The sequence below is a fragment of the Corvus hawaiiensis genome, chromosome 16 (genome assembly GCF_020740725.1).
Source record: "Corvus hawaiiensis isolate bCorHaw1 chromosome 16, bCorHaw1.pri.cur, whole genome shotgun sequence".
Lineage (NCBI taxonomy): Eukaryota > Metazoa > Chordata > Aves > Passeriformes > Corvidae > Corvus > Corvus hawaiiensis.
In genome coordinates, this window is record NC_063228.1 from 8,017,491 (window position 1) to 8,031,425 (window position 13,935).

The following is a 13,935-nucleotide window of genomic DNA, read 5'->3' on the forward strand; positions in this document are numbered from 1 at the left end:
CTGGCGACATTTGTGCTACCAGCCCCAGGTGTACGAAATGGGAACGGTCCTGGTCGCTGCAGGGACCTACATGGGGAGGCACAAAGCCAGTCCTGGGGCATGCCATGGGCCAAGGGGAACCCCAGGGAGCTGGGGCTTATCTTTGGAAAATGCCAATGAGCCACAGGTTGTCCCCAGGTGACCCCCATGAGCCAAGGGATGTCCCTGAGGGACCCCAGTTCCCATCAGCAGTGCTGGAAACTCTAAGGGAAATAAAAAATCCAATGCTGCAAGAGTTGCCATGAGATTGTGAGAGCTGGCAACACCCAGTCCGTTTTTTAGATTTTACTGAAAGCATTTCATTGTTATTTAATGTCTTGTTTGTGCATTTTTAAATGGACCAGCTTGAACTGCGCTTCCGAAACCTTTTTCCTTGTAAAATGCCGCTGGTTTGCCCCGAGCAGCAGCTGCAGGGATGGGGTGTGAGTTCAGCTCATCATCCAGGCAGCATTTATCTGCCCAGACATTCCTGGGGATGGCACAGACAGGGATGGAGTGTACCCTGCTATTGCTGCTTAATCCAGCTCATAAAATCAGTGGCCACTGGAAGTGTCTGGATTCCTGGGGGGGGGAAAAAAAAGCTTCATTTTGCAGATTTTTTTTTTTTTTTTTTTTTTTAGTGTGTGTGGGCAATTTTTGACTTTTTAAGACAAAAAAATCGAGTTCAATTTTGTTGCTTTACAGCATCCATGTGAATGTAACTTAAACCAAACTGGCTTCCAAGTGCTTGGCGTGTGAGAGGCGGCGGAGCCTCCTCCGGAGCGGCACCGGAGCGGTTCTGCAGGCGGGTTCCTGGGAAGCCCAGATAACGTGCTGCTGTTCCAGGGAACGCTTTCTGGCAGGGCTTGGGTTTCACAAAGGCCAAATTCCCCTGGGAGCTTAGGAAATATCTTCCCAGAACACAACCAGGGAAACGCTGGCACGGGTCAAAAAGAAAATAAAGAGCGGAGCTGGCAGGAGAGGCAGAGGCTCTGTGTCTTGGGGGGGTGTGAGCCTTTGCTTAATCCCAGAGAGGGGCTTTGCAGAGCTCAGCTCCAAGACCTGTTTTTTCCAGCAGCCAAGGATTGTGTTAGCTGGGAGATTTAAGAGCCCAGCAAAAGCCCTGGATCATCTCTGCGGGAGGATAAGCAGTTTTCCCTGAGGATCTCTGCCCAGAACAGATGCTGAATTGGGATTTCTTTTTTATATGTATATATTTAAAAATAAATGTCTTGAATTCATTCCAGTTAAGGGCCTTAAATTCAAGAATCTGTGGTGACAGGAGCACAAGCCCACCTAGGGCATGGCACAGGTCAGCACCCTCGCAGCCAAAGGGATCCTGCAGTGAAGCTTTTCCCTCTGTGGTTTATTTAGTGAGTAATTTGATTTCGCTGCTGATGCCAGGGGATCCCCTGGAGGAGGAGAGACTGATCCTGCCAGGTGTCCCCAAGGGATCCCCACGCTGGGACAGCACCTCCAGCACAGACTTTTGGCTGATTCTCAGTGATTTCTGTCAGTGTTTTCACACTGCTACAGGAGCCCTGACCCTGAAAGAATGGAGCAGGAGGAAAATGATTCTAAAATGTGCTTTTTAGGCCCAAATATGCGATCCCAGATGGATTTTGGTGATCCCAGATGCACTTTGGTGACCCCAGATGCGCTCCCCTTGTCCTGCTGCACAGAGCCCTGTGTGTCCTTTAAGGTCATGCGAGTCCGACCCTCTTGGGCCAGTTGAATCATTTCCTGTTTTCTTCAGTTTTTGAAGAACTCCGAGGCAGGCTGGAAATGTTTGCAGATAGAGTGAACTGGCTGCTCCGGGGCCATGGGAAAGGTGCAGCAGGGTTAAATGTGCAGAGGGGGGTGCAGGGCTGCTCTGGGTGTGTGCAGCAGGTAGAGGAGGGGCTGGGGAGCCCCAGCCTGGTTTGGGTTGTTGCACTGAGGATTTTTCCTGCTTCAAGAGCCAATCTGGGATTGAGATGTCAACACCACAAGCTGGTTTTTAATAAAAAACTCAGTTGCTAAGGGAATCTCTGTAAAATTCAAGAGCAGTTTGTAGCAGTTCTGAGTGTGCCCTGATGCCTGTGGTAGGCACTGCGGGTGATGTGTGAGCAGTTTTTGAGGAATTTGGTGGTCAAGGTGCCCTTCCTGAGCCAGAAGAAAGCTGTCTGGACACAATCCTGAGTGATGGACTCTGCTTGAACAGGGAGATTGGTCTTAGATCACCTTCAGTGGTTCCTTCCAACCTGAACCATTCTGTGTGTAAGGACTGGTCATTTTGCATCCCTGTCTTTTCCTGGATGCTGGGATTGAGATGGTCAGGCTGGTGCCAAACCCTGATCCGCCTCTGTCCTCCCTGGGCATTGCAGCCACAGCCAAAATTGCCCAGAGAAGCTGTGGCTGCCCCATCCCTGGAAGTGTCCAAGGCCGGGTTGGATGGGGCTTGGAGCAACCTGGGATAGTGGAAGGTGTCCCTGCCCCTGGCAGGGGCTGGAACTGGATGATCTTTAAGATCCCTTCCACCCCAGACAATTCTGGAGTTCTATGAAAATTCCATCCCCCAGCACAGGGATCCCTGTGGGTGACCACTCGCTGTGTCCCCACTTTGTTCTCCTCTGTAAACTCCCTCCTTGAGGGGATGAAGGAGTTGGGAGGTTTGGTGTTTCATGGTGCCTTTTGGCCAAGAGAGGAAGGAGGAGGAAATTGCTGCCTGGATTTTTAATTTGGAGGGAAAGGCTGTAAGAGATTTCCCTGTGAATGTGATCAGAGACAAATCCTCTCTGCAGGCAGGCGGGGAGCAGAGCGGTGCTCCTGCTGAGGGAAGGCTAAAACTCATCCGGGGGGATGTTTTCCTTAGACCGTGGGTGAAAATGAACACCCTGAATCTCCGAGGTGCCTCGTGCCAGGGATGTGGTGCTGTGCCATGAGCTGGAGCTGCCTGGCACGAGGGCTGCTGGTGGGAGCAGCATCCAAGGGAATGTAATGGGTCCTGCAGACCTGGAGAAAACCGGGATTTGTTGCTCCCTGGCTGCCCTGAGGAGCCATAAAGCATTTTCCATGGCATGAGGGGAAGCACTAAACTCCTCTGTGCCCCTGTGCTGTTCATCCTGCCAAGCTCAGCCTTCCCAAGCTGCAGGGAGCTCTTGGATGTTCAGGTTCATCATCCTGGGCCCCCCTTGCTGGGAGGGGATGGCACCAGGGGGTGATGCTGGTGTCACCCAGACCAAGGGTGTGGCGCTGCCTTAAATACCTGCCTGAGGTTAATCCCGGGTCTGGGTGAACTTGGGCAAAGCACAACTCAGCCTTGGTTCCTCCCTGCCCGGGCCTGGGGCTCAGCTGCTGCCAGGGGCGGGTGGGTCCCGGCCCATGGGTGGATTAATCTGGGCCACTCCTGGTGAAGGAAATGCATTTTTTGTTTTGTTTTCATTTTTCTGGAGTGGTTTTGGACAATTGGGTTTCGAAAATAGACTCAATGAGAGGAAATCCATTTGTTAACCTGTCCCCATGGCGGGGACAGGAGGATGGGGGGCAGATACAGCGCTTCCTCGGGGCTTTATTTATGGTCACATCTGCCTGAGAGCCACCCCAAAGCCATCAATTAACCCCCGTGTCTTGTCTCCCCCACCCTCTCCTCCATGAATCAGGATTTAAATGGACAGAAGGAGCTGTGCCCACGTCTCTGCCACCTGAAGAAAGGCCCCAATGGCTACGGTTTCAACCTGCACAGCGAGAAGTCCCGGCCGGGGCAGTTCATCCGCTCTGTGGATCCCGACTCACCGGCTTCCCGGGCGGGGCTGCGGCCCCAGGACCGGCTGGTGGAGGTAACGGGGGTACAGCAGCAGGGGTGGGACCCTAGGGAAGCTGAAACAACCCCCATCCCGTGACCTTTCCCATCCCATCCCCCCAGTATTCCTGTAATTCAGCCCCTAAGGCTGATAGGGCTGCTCTGGCAGTGGCTTTGTGCTCCTTTCTCTCCTACCAAGTGGGCATTTGTGAGCTCTGGGTAGAATTATAGAGTAGAAACTTGGAATTGTTTAGGCTGGAAAAGCCCTCCAAGACTGTTGAGTCCAGCCATTCCCCCAGCACTGCCAAGGCCACCACTGACCCATGTCCCCAAGGTGCTGTGCTGGCTCTGGCTGGCACTGAGGAGGGTCAGACTGTGGGCATAAGGCCAGGTCAGTGCCGCCCGGATGAGCTAATGCCCTGCCAGGGAATGCTTGGAAAAATAGGGAAAAAGGCTTTGCAGAGATTTTAAGACCCAAAATTATGAAAGATGGGGGAAAAGTGCTCTTGGAAGCATCTTGCTGGTTACCAGATGCTGAACAACACTTTTTGTCCAAGATGGGGCCAAAAAGTTTGGGTGGGTCTGGGAATTGCCCTCTCTTTGGCTTGTGTGTTGTGTTTTTCCTGGAGAAGGAGGTTCCCCCATCCAGAGCTGCCTGTCTGGGCAGAGGGACAGGCAGGGACTGACCCAGCAGCCAGAACAGCAGCCATCACCCCTTTCCCTGGGGGAGCACATGGCTATCCCCTACTCAAGCTGCTCCCCAGGAGGATGAACCCCAAAACCACCCCACAGGGACCAGGCTGTGGCACTCGCTTCCGGCTCAGAGCAGGAATGAGATTTGCAGCCCTGCAAGAGCGTGAGTTGGGAAAATCCTGAGACCAGAGCACTCTCCTGCTTTCCAGCCCCATGTTTAATTACTCCCCAGCCAGTGGGAGCTGCTGCCTCTTCCCAGCAGCTGAAAGTTTAATGCTGGGAGCAGCGTGGGGCCTGGGCCAGCGCGGGGCTGGGTGGCAGTGGCTGTGCTGGTGTCACATCCAGGGGTCCTGTTATTTATTTATGGGCTTGGCCCGGGGCCTGGCACACACAAAGCAGCTCGGGGTGAGCTGGCGAGCTTGGAAACCTGATCCCCTCCCTGCTTGCTCTTTGGGGCTTGGATAAATATTTGATGTCCCCCAGCCCTGTGCCAGGGCGGGGGGAGAGCAGCCCTGGGCTGCCTGGCCCGGCTCAACCAGGGGTGAGCCCTGGGCATGGACTGAGGTTGTAGGACAGGGATGGAGTGGGGCTGTGAGCCGGCAGCTGTGGGTGGCAGCACCTGGAATGAGGTGCAGAGCCTGGGAAGGGGTTCCTTTTCATCCCAGCCCTTGCAGCAGTGCCCTGAGGAGCAGGGGGAGCCTGGTTCCCTGCAAAGACTTTGGATCCAGGCTCTGCAGGGTTCTCCTGCCTCGTCGCTTTGCATGAGGACGAGCACTGGTCATGCCGAGGCTGTCGGGCTGGGCCGTGCAGAGCCCTTCCCGATGGGACAAAGGGTGATTCATTTGCACCAAACAATGTCCTCAGTCACCATTGTCCCCTCACCGCAGGGAACAATTGGGAGTGCAGGATCACATTCCCTGTAGGTCCTGGCTCACACGCAGGGAAGGGAGAGATGAATCCGTGGGCCAGGCACAGGGACTCACCCAGCAGGGGCACAAAAACCCACGGTTTTCCATTCCAGAGGGTTGAAGGATGGCACGGTGGTGCCTCAGGACACAGTGGTGCACCCAGCCCACTGTCTGTGCCCACAGGCAGCCTGAGATTCCTGGGGCACATCCAAGGGGAAGGCTGGGTTTGACAGCACCAAAGAGGGCAGGCAGAGGGTTTTGGTCGGAGCCTGAGGTCTGTGATTCCCCATGGATGTGTTTGGGATGCCTGCAGAGGTGTGTGGTGACACAGAGGATGCTCTGACAGAGGCACTGGGAGGATTTAGGAGGCCATGGTTGGCTGGAGAGGGGAAAGGAAAAAGCCTGTAGCCTTCCTATCATCCCAGCAGGAATGAAAAAAGGAAAATTGCACCCCTTAGGGAAAGAGGGGTCTGCTCTGGGGTTCTGGGAGCCAGGACCAGCATCTCTGGGCACAGGTTTGGGTTCTGATGCCATCGCTCTGCAGGTGAACGGGATAAACGTGGAGGGCCTGCGGCACTCGGAGGTGGTGTCCCACATCAAATCCAGGGAGAGCGAAGCCAGGCTCCTGGTGGTGGACCCCGAAACAGATGAGTACTTCAAGAAGCTGGGGGTGACCCCCACGGAGGAGCACACCAAAGGTGAGACCTTCCTTTCTCAGGGTGACCCTGCGCCGTTCCCATGACTCACTGTGCCATGGGTAGGATCTCAGGAGTGAGGGAGAGTCATGTTTCCCTCCTGTCTCATCCCTCAGTAGTTTCCTGAGAACCACCCATCTATTTATAAATAGTGAGAATACACCCTCATCCAGCCAAAAAACAGTTTGTTGCTTTTACATGGTGAATAATTAACCCTGGAACTCGCTGCCATGAAGGGACTGAGGTGCGGTCAGGTTTGGAGGGGAGCCTTCAAAGCCGGGTTGAACAGGGCTTGGAGCGGCCTGTTCTAGTGGAAGGTGTCCCTGCCCATGGTGGGACTGGATGAACTTTAAGTCCCTCCCAACCCAAATCACTCCACGATTCTCTGATTGCTCCTTGCTCCAGTGAAGGAACCTGTGGGCACCTGGAGAGCCCCGGAGCAAGGCCGGTGTGTGCAGAGGGAAGGGCTGCACGCTGGCTGATCACAGCATGGCTGATGCAGGAAATGTTTTCCTGCTGCTGAAACCTGGCAGGGAAAGCTGCTCATCCACTCCCAACCTGCCCCACTGCCGGGTGGGGACGCAGCTCCCGGCTTGGCCTGTCCCGGCTCAATGGGCAGCTCTGTTTCCCAGCACAGCTGTTCCTTATCTGATCCCCAGCGTGCTCCAGAGATGCTCAATGGGCAGATTTGTCCCGAGAAATGGGTCAGACAATGCTGGGGAGTGCACAGGGTGTCAGATGCTCTGAGGAGGAGCCGGGGCTGTCTGCTGGCACTGCCATAAAGGAGCCCTTGTTGCCGGGAGGGAACAGAGCCATGGGGAGGGTGGGTGGGTGCTCCAGGCCCTGCATTCACCCTGCAGGAATTGGGTCTGCCTGGCACCTGCGTTGGTGCCAAAGGGCTCTGGGAGATTCTGCTGTTTGCAGGGTAAGAGGAAATAATAATTGTCCTCTTTAACTGAACTGCTTCGACCTCAAACTGACAATTTCCAAGCCTGGCAGCTCATCCTGAGCAGCCCAACCTTTAAGCCAATGAGTGGGTTTTAAGACCCTTTTAGATAAAGGAAATACAAAAGTATTTCTAGATGTGGCAATTTTGTTTTTGAAGTCCAGTTCCACTTTTCTATTCCGTGTCATCTGAAGCTTTTTTTTGATACCAGAAACATAAACATCACTTCTGTGCGAGCTGACTCTTCTGATGCCCATTGCTCAGAGCTTGTCCTACTCTAAACACGAGTCTAACATTCACTCCAATAAAATATTTAGGGATCCCGAAGCCACACGGAGATTTTTGCACCAGCACACTCTCAAAATCATGATTTAGATTTATTTTTCTGCTTTGCCCCAGAAATCCCTGCAGTCTGCAGTGATGCAGCTCCCAATCAGTCCCTAGGGAAGCGTCCATGCTTGACATAATTCAGTTATTAATCCTGTCCCAATTAACGCATCTGTTAGTCCGAGACAGTGAGACATGGTAATGCCTGGGGCATTGTGGTGATTGGCAGTTTAAATGCATAAAATTTGCCATTGTGTGGGCTATTGTTAGAGTAAATCATTGGAAGTGAGCACAAAAAAATTCCAGGCTGCCTGGAGACCAGGTTGTGTGCCAGACACTGTTGTGACAACACCATGATACTGATTTTGGTGAAGAATTTTGAGTTGACTTTTAAGATTTTTGATTACAGAACTTATAAAAACAAACTAATGGTCAGAAAAAATGGGAGCGTGCAGCAGTTGATGCCTGTAGAAGGAGGTTACTTGGTGCCCTTCATGGCAGGTGTTTTCCCCTGATTGCAAGGCTGAAATGAATGGAGTGAATTCAGGGGATTTGGCGAGGATGTGATTCCAGAAGGGCAGAAGGAGAGGGGAAAGGCTTTTGTGTGGGCTGGGAAACACCACAGGACAAAATCAAGGGACAGGATGAGCTGCTGGGGTGGGCAGGGGAGGAGGAAGGTGTGAGATGGCAGATGATGCTTTCCTGGGACCTGAGGCAGCTGTCCCAGCTGAGGGTGCTCACTGTGTGTTTTCTCTGTGTGGTGTCCAGGTGTGGTACCCCAGCCCATGACAAATGGATCTGCACAGACTCAGGTGAGTCCTTGCCTGCTGCAGGTGATAGCCAGGGGCTGCAGCCTCGGGGGATGTGTTGGAGTGATCAGGAGGGGTCAGGGTCTTTCCCTGGCTCCCACCTCTGCCAGGTGAGCCTGGATGCCCCAAGGCTCATTCAGCTCAACTTTACTGCTGCTGCCTGGTTTTAATTACTCCCCACTACAGCTTTAATTTAGAGGTTGAACAAGGCCAGTTTCAGCCCCATTTAATCCCAGTGACAGAGGGAGGAGGTGGCAACGTCCCAGGTCTGGCAGGAAGGGGACCATGCTCTGCCTGGGGTGGGGATGTGGCAGAGCAGCAGCTCTGCTGGGAATCCTAGGGAGCTCCTGGGTGTGTGTGGGGTCCCCTCAGCAGGACCATTCCCTCCAGGCTCCATCCCATCTCTGGAGCAGCCCAGCATTGCTATACCTGGCTACTTATTGTGTTAACTCTATCTGGCACAGACCAGACTGACATTTTCCTTCCCTCCAGCTGAATGGAGGATCCACATCTTCATCTCACAGTGACCTGCAGAGTCCTGGGAAGGAATCAGAGGTAAAAACCCCAAACTCTCCCTGTCCCTTTTACACCCGGGTGTGGGTACAGTCCTGCCTTGCAGTGCTGTGTATTGGTGTGTTTTCAGTTTATCTCCCAGACTTGGGTTCACTTGTATCCACCCAGCAACCAAAATCCAGGGTTTTTTCTCATCCTTTGCACTGTGGGTGTTCACTGGCACCTTCTTGGGCAATGATTCCTGCTTGGATAGTTTGGAAGGAGGTGGGAGGTGAAAGGATGTCTGCAGGAGTTTGGGATCTGAAGTGTAATTACACTGATGAGCTACAGCAAGGCTGGGAATCCATGAGGAGCAGAACTGTGAGGCTCAAGTGCTGCTACCAGGACCAGGGCAGGCTAAAATTTTAAAAAAGCCATTTTTTTTTTTCTAGTTTGGAGCACAGTGAATTTATCACAGTGTTTAAAGGAGGGGAGGACTTGGTTTTGGTGACTGGTTGGGCTGAAGGGGTTTCTTTGGTGCAGCTCAACACTGGAAAGGGACAAAACTCATTGGGCAAGGTGAAGTGGCAACTAAAAGTCAACACAAGGCATAGATTGGTATTCTCAGGTGTTATTGATTTTTTTTCCTCTTAAAATAAGAAGTGGGAATTTGTATTAAGTAGTAGGGGATTTTTAAAGTGCTCAAAAATTTATCTTCAGCACAAGGTTCTGCTAAAAATAGAGCAAAGTCTCCATGCAGGTGCTCTGTGGAGTCTGCCATGCTATCCCCTGCCCCAGGACATTTGGGAGCAGGAATGTGACAGCACCAAGTTCTCACATGGTGCCTCTGTGAGCACCCACAGTCCTGAAGCCTCTCGGGCACCACCTGTGTCCGAGCTGTGGCCAAGCGCCTGCAATCTGCTGCCTGCATTTGCCCGTGAACAGTGAATAATGCATGTCCTGATCCCATGGCTGCTGCCCTGGGAAAACCAGGCAGTGTCCTGGTGGGGAGCACAGTGGGTTCTCCCCCTGAGTCACCTTTGGGCTGCTTCAGGGGTCACTGCTCAAGAAGTCAGAGTCCCTGGGGTGGAGAAGTTGGAACCATGGGCTGTGCCCCAGTGCTGGAGCACAGTGGTGCTTCCCATGGAGTCACCTTGGGGCTGTTCAGGGGTTGCTGTCCTGGCAAGAAGCCAAAGTCCCCAGGGGTGTGAGGGGTTTCCTGGGCTCAGTTTGGCTTCGTTCAGCCCAGCAAGGCCGCTGCTGTTATCTCATGGCACTGGTGGAGGGCCCTGCCCGTGGTTATCAGCAGGGTTTGTGCACTCTGTTTCGGTGCTGGGTATGCCTGGTGGGGCAGCAGTGCCAGCAGGAAAGCTCTGAAAGGTTTCTCTAAAACCAAAGACCTCCATTCTGTGTGTTTACCCACACCTGACATGAGTGCAGCTGGGCAGCACCTTCTGTGTTCCTGCTTTTCCACTTGCAGCTGTGCAGTCACACATTCTTCAGGCAGGTGAAACACCCCCACAAAATGCAGTGTTGTAATGAGCTCCGTGGCCACACGGGTGCTGCTGCCAGTGAAACCATGGGCATGGCACAGGGAAGGGGCTTTGACCTTCTGCTGCTACAAAACCCATCCCTGCACATCTGCTTATTGTGCAGCCTGGAGGAAATTCTTCATGGAATGGGTTGTTAAGCATTGGAAGTGCCCAGGGAGGTGGTGGAGTTCCCAAAGGAATGCCTGGATGTAGCACTCAGTGCTCTGGGCTGGGGACAAGGTGGGCATCAGACACAGCTTGGACTTGATGATCCTGGAGAGTTTTCCAACCTCAGTGATTCCATGGAAGGCTGTGGGACGCTGCAGTGGTGTGGGAATGCTGCAGGGGGTGACAGCTCTTGTCCTTTCTCCGCACAGGATGGAGACACGGACAAGAAGGACCCTTTTGAGGAGAGTGGGCTGAGCCTGAGCCCGACGGCTGCTGAGGCCAAGGAGAAGGTGAGGGCCAAGCGTGTGAAGAAGCGAGCGCCGCAGATGGACTGGAACAAGAAACGGGAGATTTTCAGCAATTTCTGAGCCCTGCTGGTGGCCGCCGTCCGCTCTCCTCCCGCCCCAGCTTGGACGTTTCTGAGGTGCCTACGCCCTGTCCTTCGGTGTCCACGTGAGATGCTTTGTGCTCTGCTCTTCACTGGTTGCTTTTACAAGGCGTATTTTAAAGTCCTTTTTATTTTTATTTTTTATTATTATTGTTATTATTATTATTATTATTATTATTGTTACTCACCAGCGATTCTCATAAGACAAATGTGACCAAAGCTCCTTTTCTTGCTTGCTCTTGAGCCTGGCTCCAGCTGCCCACCGTCCCCTGTTCCCGTGAGAAAAGACTGGAAGAATTTTAACTCTTGTTTCTTAACTGCATCGTTTAGGCTTCTGTTACTTCTTTTTTACTTTTTATGTGGGGTGTTTGGGCTTTGTGGGTGTCCCAGACTGAGCCCCGTGGGATGCTCTGTGCCCCTGTGGAAACGGCTCATGGTGGGTGCCCACAGGGTGGGGGTGCCACGGACCCCCTCCCCAGCTCCCCATGCCCAGCATTAGCTACTCCCACCATGGGAAAATGGACTGTGGCTGGAAATTGCTTTGCTATTGAAGCAAAAACGTTTGTTTTGTTGGTTTTGGTTTTTTTTTTAATGAAGTCCCATGTGTTTCCAGTTAGTTTAGGAACCTCCCCCCCACCAGCAGCTCCTGCCCGACAGTAAAGGCCCATTTTTCACCCCCCGACAGCTCTGCAGAGTGGAGAGGGTGGGGTTTAAAAGCAAACCCCAAACCCAAAGGCCACAGCCCTCCCCATCTGCAGCCGTGGATGTGGCAGGGGAAGGAGGGAGCAGGGCCGGTCCTGCCCCTCAGAGCACAAAGATGAGAACCACGAGATGCCACAACAACTCTTTGGACAGACCTTGAAGTGGGGATGACCCAACATCTGCTTCCAGGAGGGAACACAGGGATACAGCTCTGACTGCAGGCTCGGCGCTGGGGAGTGGGGCTGGTCCAGGTCCCACCTGGGCTGGGATTTGGTGTCCCCAGCCTGGGAGTGCCTTGCCATTGGAAGGACATCCTCTGAAGCCGTGGGGTGTCCGTGGGGCTGGAGATGGAGCAGGCACTGGTGTGATGGAGTGGGCAGTACCTCTGGCTTCCTGTGGTCTCCTTCAAACCCCCACTCTCAGCATTCGAAGTGAATGAATCTTTAAAGTGTTACAGATTAAGTCCATTTAAGCTCTTTATTGTTGCCTTTGGCTGTGTGAGTGAAGGTGACTCAGCGGAGCTGCAGTGCTCACAGGTAGCAGAGCTGCAGTTACCAGGGCAGGGGCTGGGGCTGTCCCACTCCCTCCCACACTCCAGCAGCAATCCCAGCCCCGCTGTGGGGACTACAAAGCCACTTTTCCCAGCTGAAAGCAAATGGCAGCGAACACCTGGCCGTGGATGAAGTGTGAACACAGAGCTGTGGCTGTGCCCTGCCTCACTCCAGTCCTCCTGTGATTAAAAACCCTTGGGTGGTCAGTGTGCTACAGATGTGGGAGTGGCTCTGCACGGATTTCCTAAGGCATTTCCAAATTATGGAGCGAAAAGGTGCCTTATACCATTCTCTGCTCTCCTCAGCAGCGGGCTGGGGCTCAGCACGGGCTGGTTGGCTTCCCTGGGGAGCAGCTGGTGCCTGTGACCCTTTGCTGCTGGCAGGAGAGTGTGGAGAGCCTCAGGGGTGAAGGAGATGAGTTCTCTTTGTGAAAGTTATCTTTTAGGATTGTTGATGGGCTGAACAGGTTGAAAATAATGACTTTGGAGAGGAACTAGTGCAGGTGTTCGGCTGTGGGTGATGAGACAGGCAGTGGGATGATGGGGGATGTGGAGAAGTTGCCTCCGCTTGGGGCTCTGCCATTAACAAGACACCTCTTCCCCATCCCACTTCAAATGACCTGCTCTCCTTTTGGCCCCCAAAATACTATCTTCTCTCTCTGGGTAATGTTTGGAAGGAGCTCCTCTTTTCCATGGTGTGCACGTTGCTTCCTGTGCCCGCGTTGCCAAACCCCGGCAGCGCCCGGGCTGCGCGGGGCAGAGCGTTCCCAGGACACTCTGATGCACGTCAGAGAGCACAGACCTGGTGTAAACACCCCACTTCTCATCCAAGACTGCTGTAGTTGAGGGGGGGAAGAAAAAAACCTTGTGTAGTTTTGAATGTAGATCAAAAGAAATCAGGTGTGCGAATCCGTACTGATAAAATTGAAAATCTTAATCTCTTAGTCCATGGAAACTGCTCCCGGTTGAAGCATTACTGCATTCCTGACATCTTGTAGCTCAGTAGTAATTATTCCATTCTTGTACATTTAACTTGGAAAAGAAAAATCAATAAAGTCTAAGGCTGTCAGCAGCATTGCAAACCCACCATGTACACTGTATTGTCAGTAATAAACTTGGTTTGCCATGTACCCAGCACTTATCTGCTCCTTCCTCAGCTGCTCAGGGAGCCCAGGGCGGAATTGCAGCCCTTTAGCACATTGTAAACTTTGCTTCCTCCCTCTCCTCTTTAAAGAGGAGCTGGAATTATGCCTTTGAAGCTCCACAATGAAGTCAGCACTGCCCTTTCTTTGAAGAACAAAACACAGGCGTGGTGGTGTCCCTCTGTCAGCTCCTGGGGACACAGCCTGGCTCCCGTGGCTGCTGTAACCCTTGTGGCACAGAGTGGTACTGGCTCGTCTCCTGGCCCTGCTCTGCATCGCCCCCTGCTCTTCTGCTGCCAGGACCCAGAGGTCACTTGTCCAGGCAGTGATTCCCTCTGCTCCTGGCTTGGGAAGGCTTCAGCTGTACCTCAGAATCTCAGGATCACCAAGGTTGGAAAAGCTCTCCAGGATCACGGAGTTCAACTTGTGCCCCATTCCCACCTTGTCCCCAGCCCAGAGCACTGAGTGCCACGTCCAGGCCTTCCCTAGACACCTCCAGGGATGGGGACTCCAAACCTCCCTGGGCAGCCCCTTCCAGTGTTTAACCACCTCTTCCATGAAGAAATTCTTCCTGCTGTCCACCCTGGATGTCCCCTGGCACAGCTCTTGTCCTGTTGGCAGCACACCTCGTGGTGGCAGAGCCCCTGTCAGGGCTGAGCAGGTGTGTGCTGCCCACTCTGAGCTGGCAGGGCAGGGCTGGTTGCCATGGTCTCAGCCTTGCTGAGGTCACCCACATTCTCCTCCCCTCACCCAGTGTCACACAAATGCCAGCAAACCTCGTGGG

At 53.3% G+C, this 13,935-nt stretch overlaps 1 protein-coding gene across 2 annotated transcripts in view; it reads left to right on the top strand.

The window, feature by feature from the left end:
• SLC9A3R2 (SLC9A3 regulator 2) overlaps window positions 1-13,139 on the top strand; it is a 33,023-nt gene extending 19,884 nt beyond the window's left edge. For both annotated transcript variants that reach the window (XM_048320855.1, XM_048320856.1), the window contains exons 3-7: window positions 3,660-3,836; window positions 5,945-6,098; window positions 8,137-8,180; window positions 8,670-8,732; window positions 10,579-13,139. In XM_048320855.1, coding sequence (XP_048176812.1) covers window positions 3,660-3,836; window positions 5,945-6,098; window positions 8,137-8,180; window positions 8,670-8,732; window positions 10,579-10,737 — 597 coding nt within the window. In that variant the 3' untranslated portion in view covers window positions 10,738-13,139. The remainder of the gene's footprint in view (window positions 1-3,659; window positions 3,837-5,944; window positions 6,099-8,136; window positions 8,181-8,669; window positions 8,733-10,578) is intronic.
• Window positions 13,140-13,935: the final 796 nt, after the last annotated feature.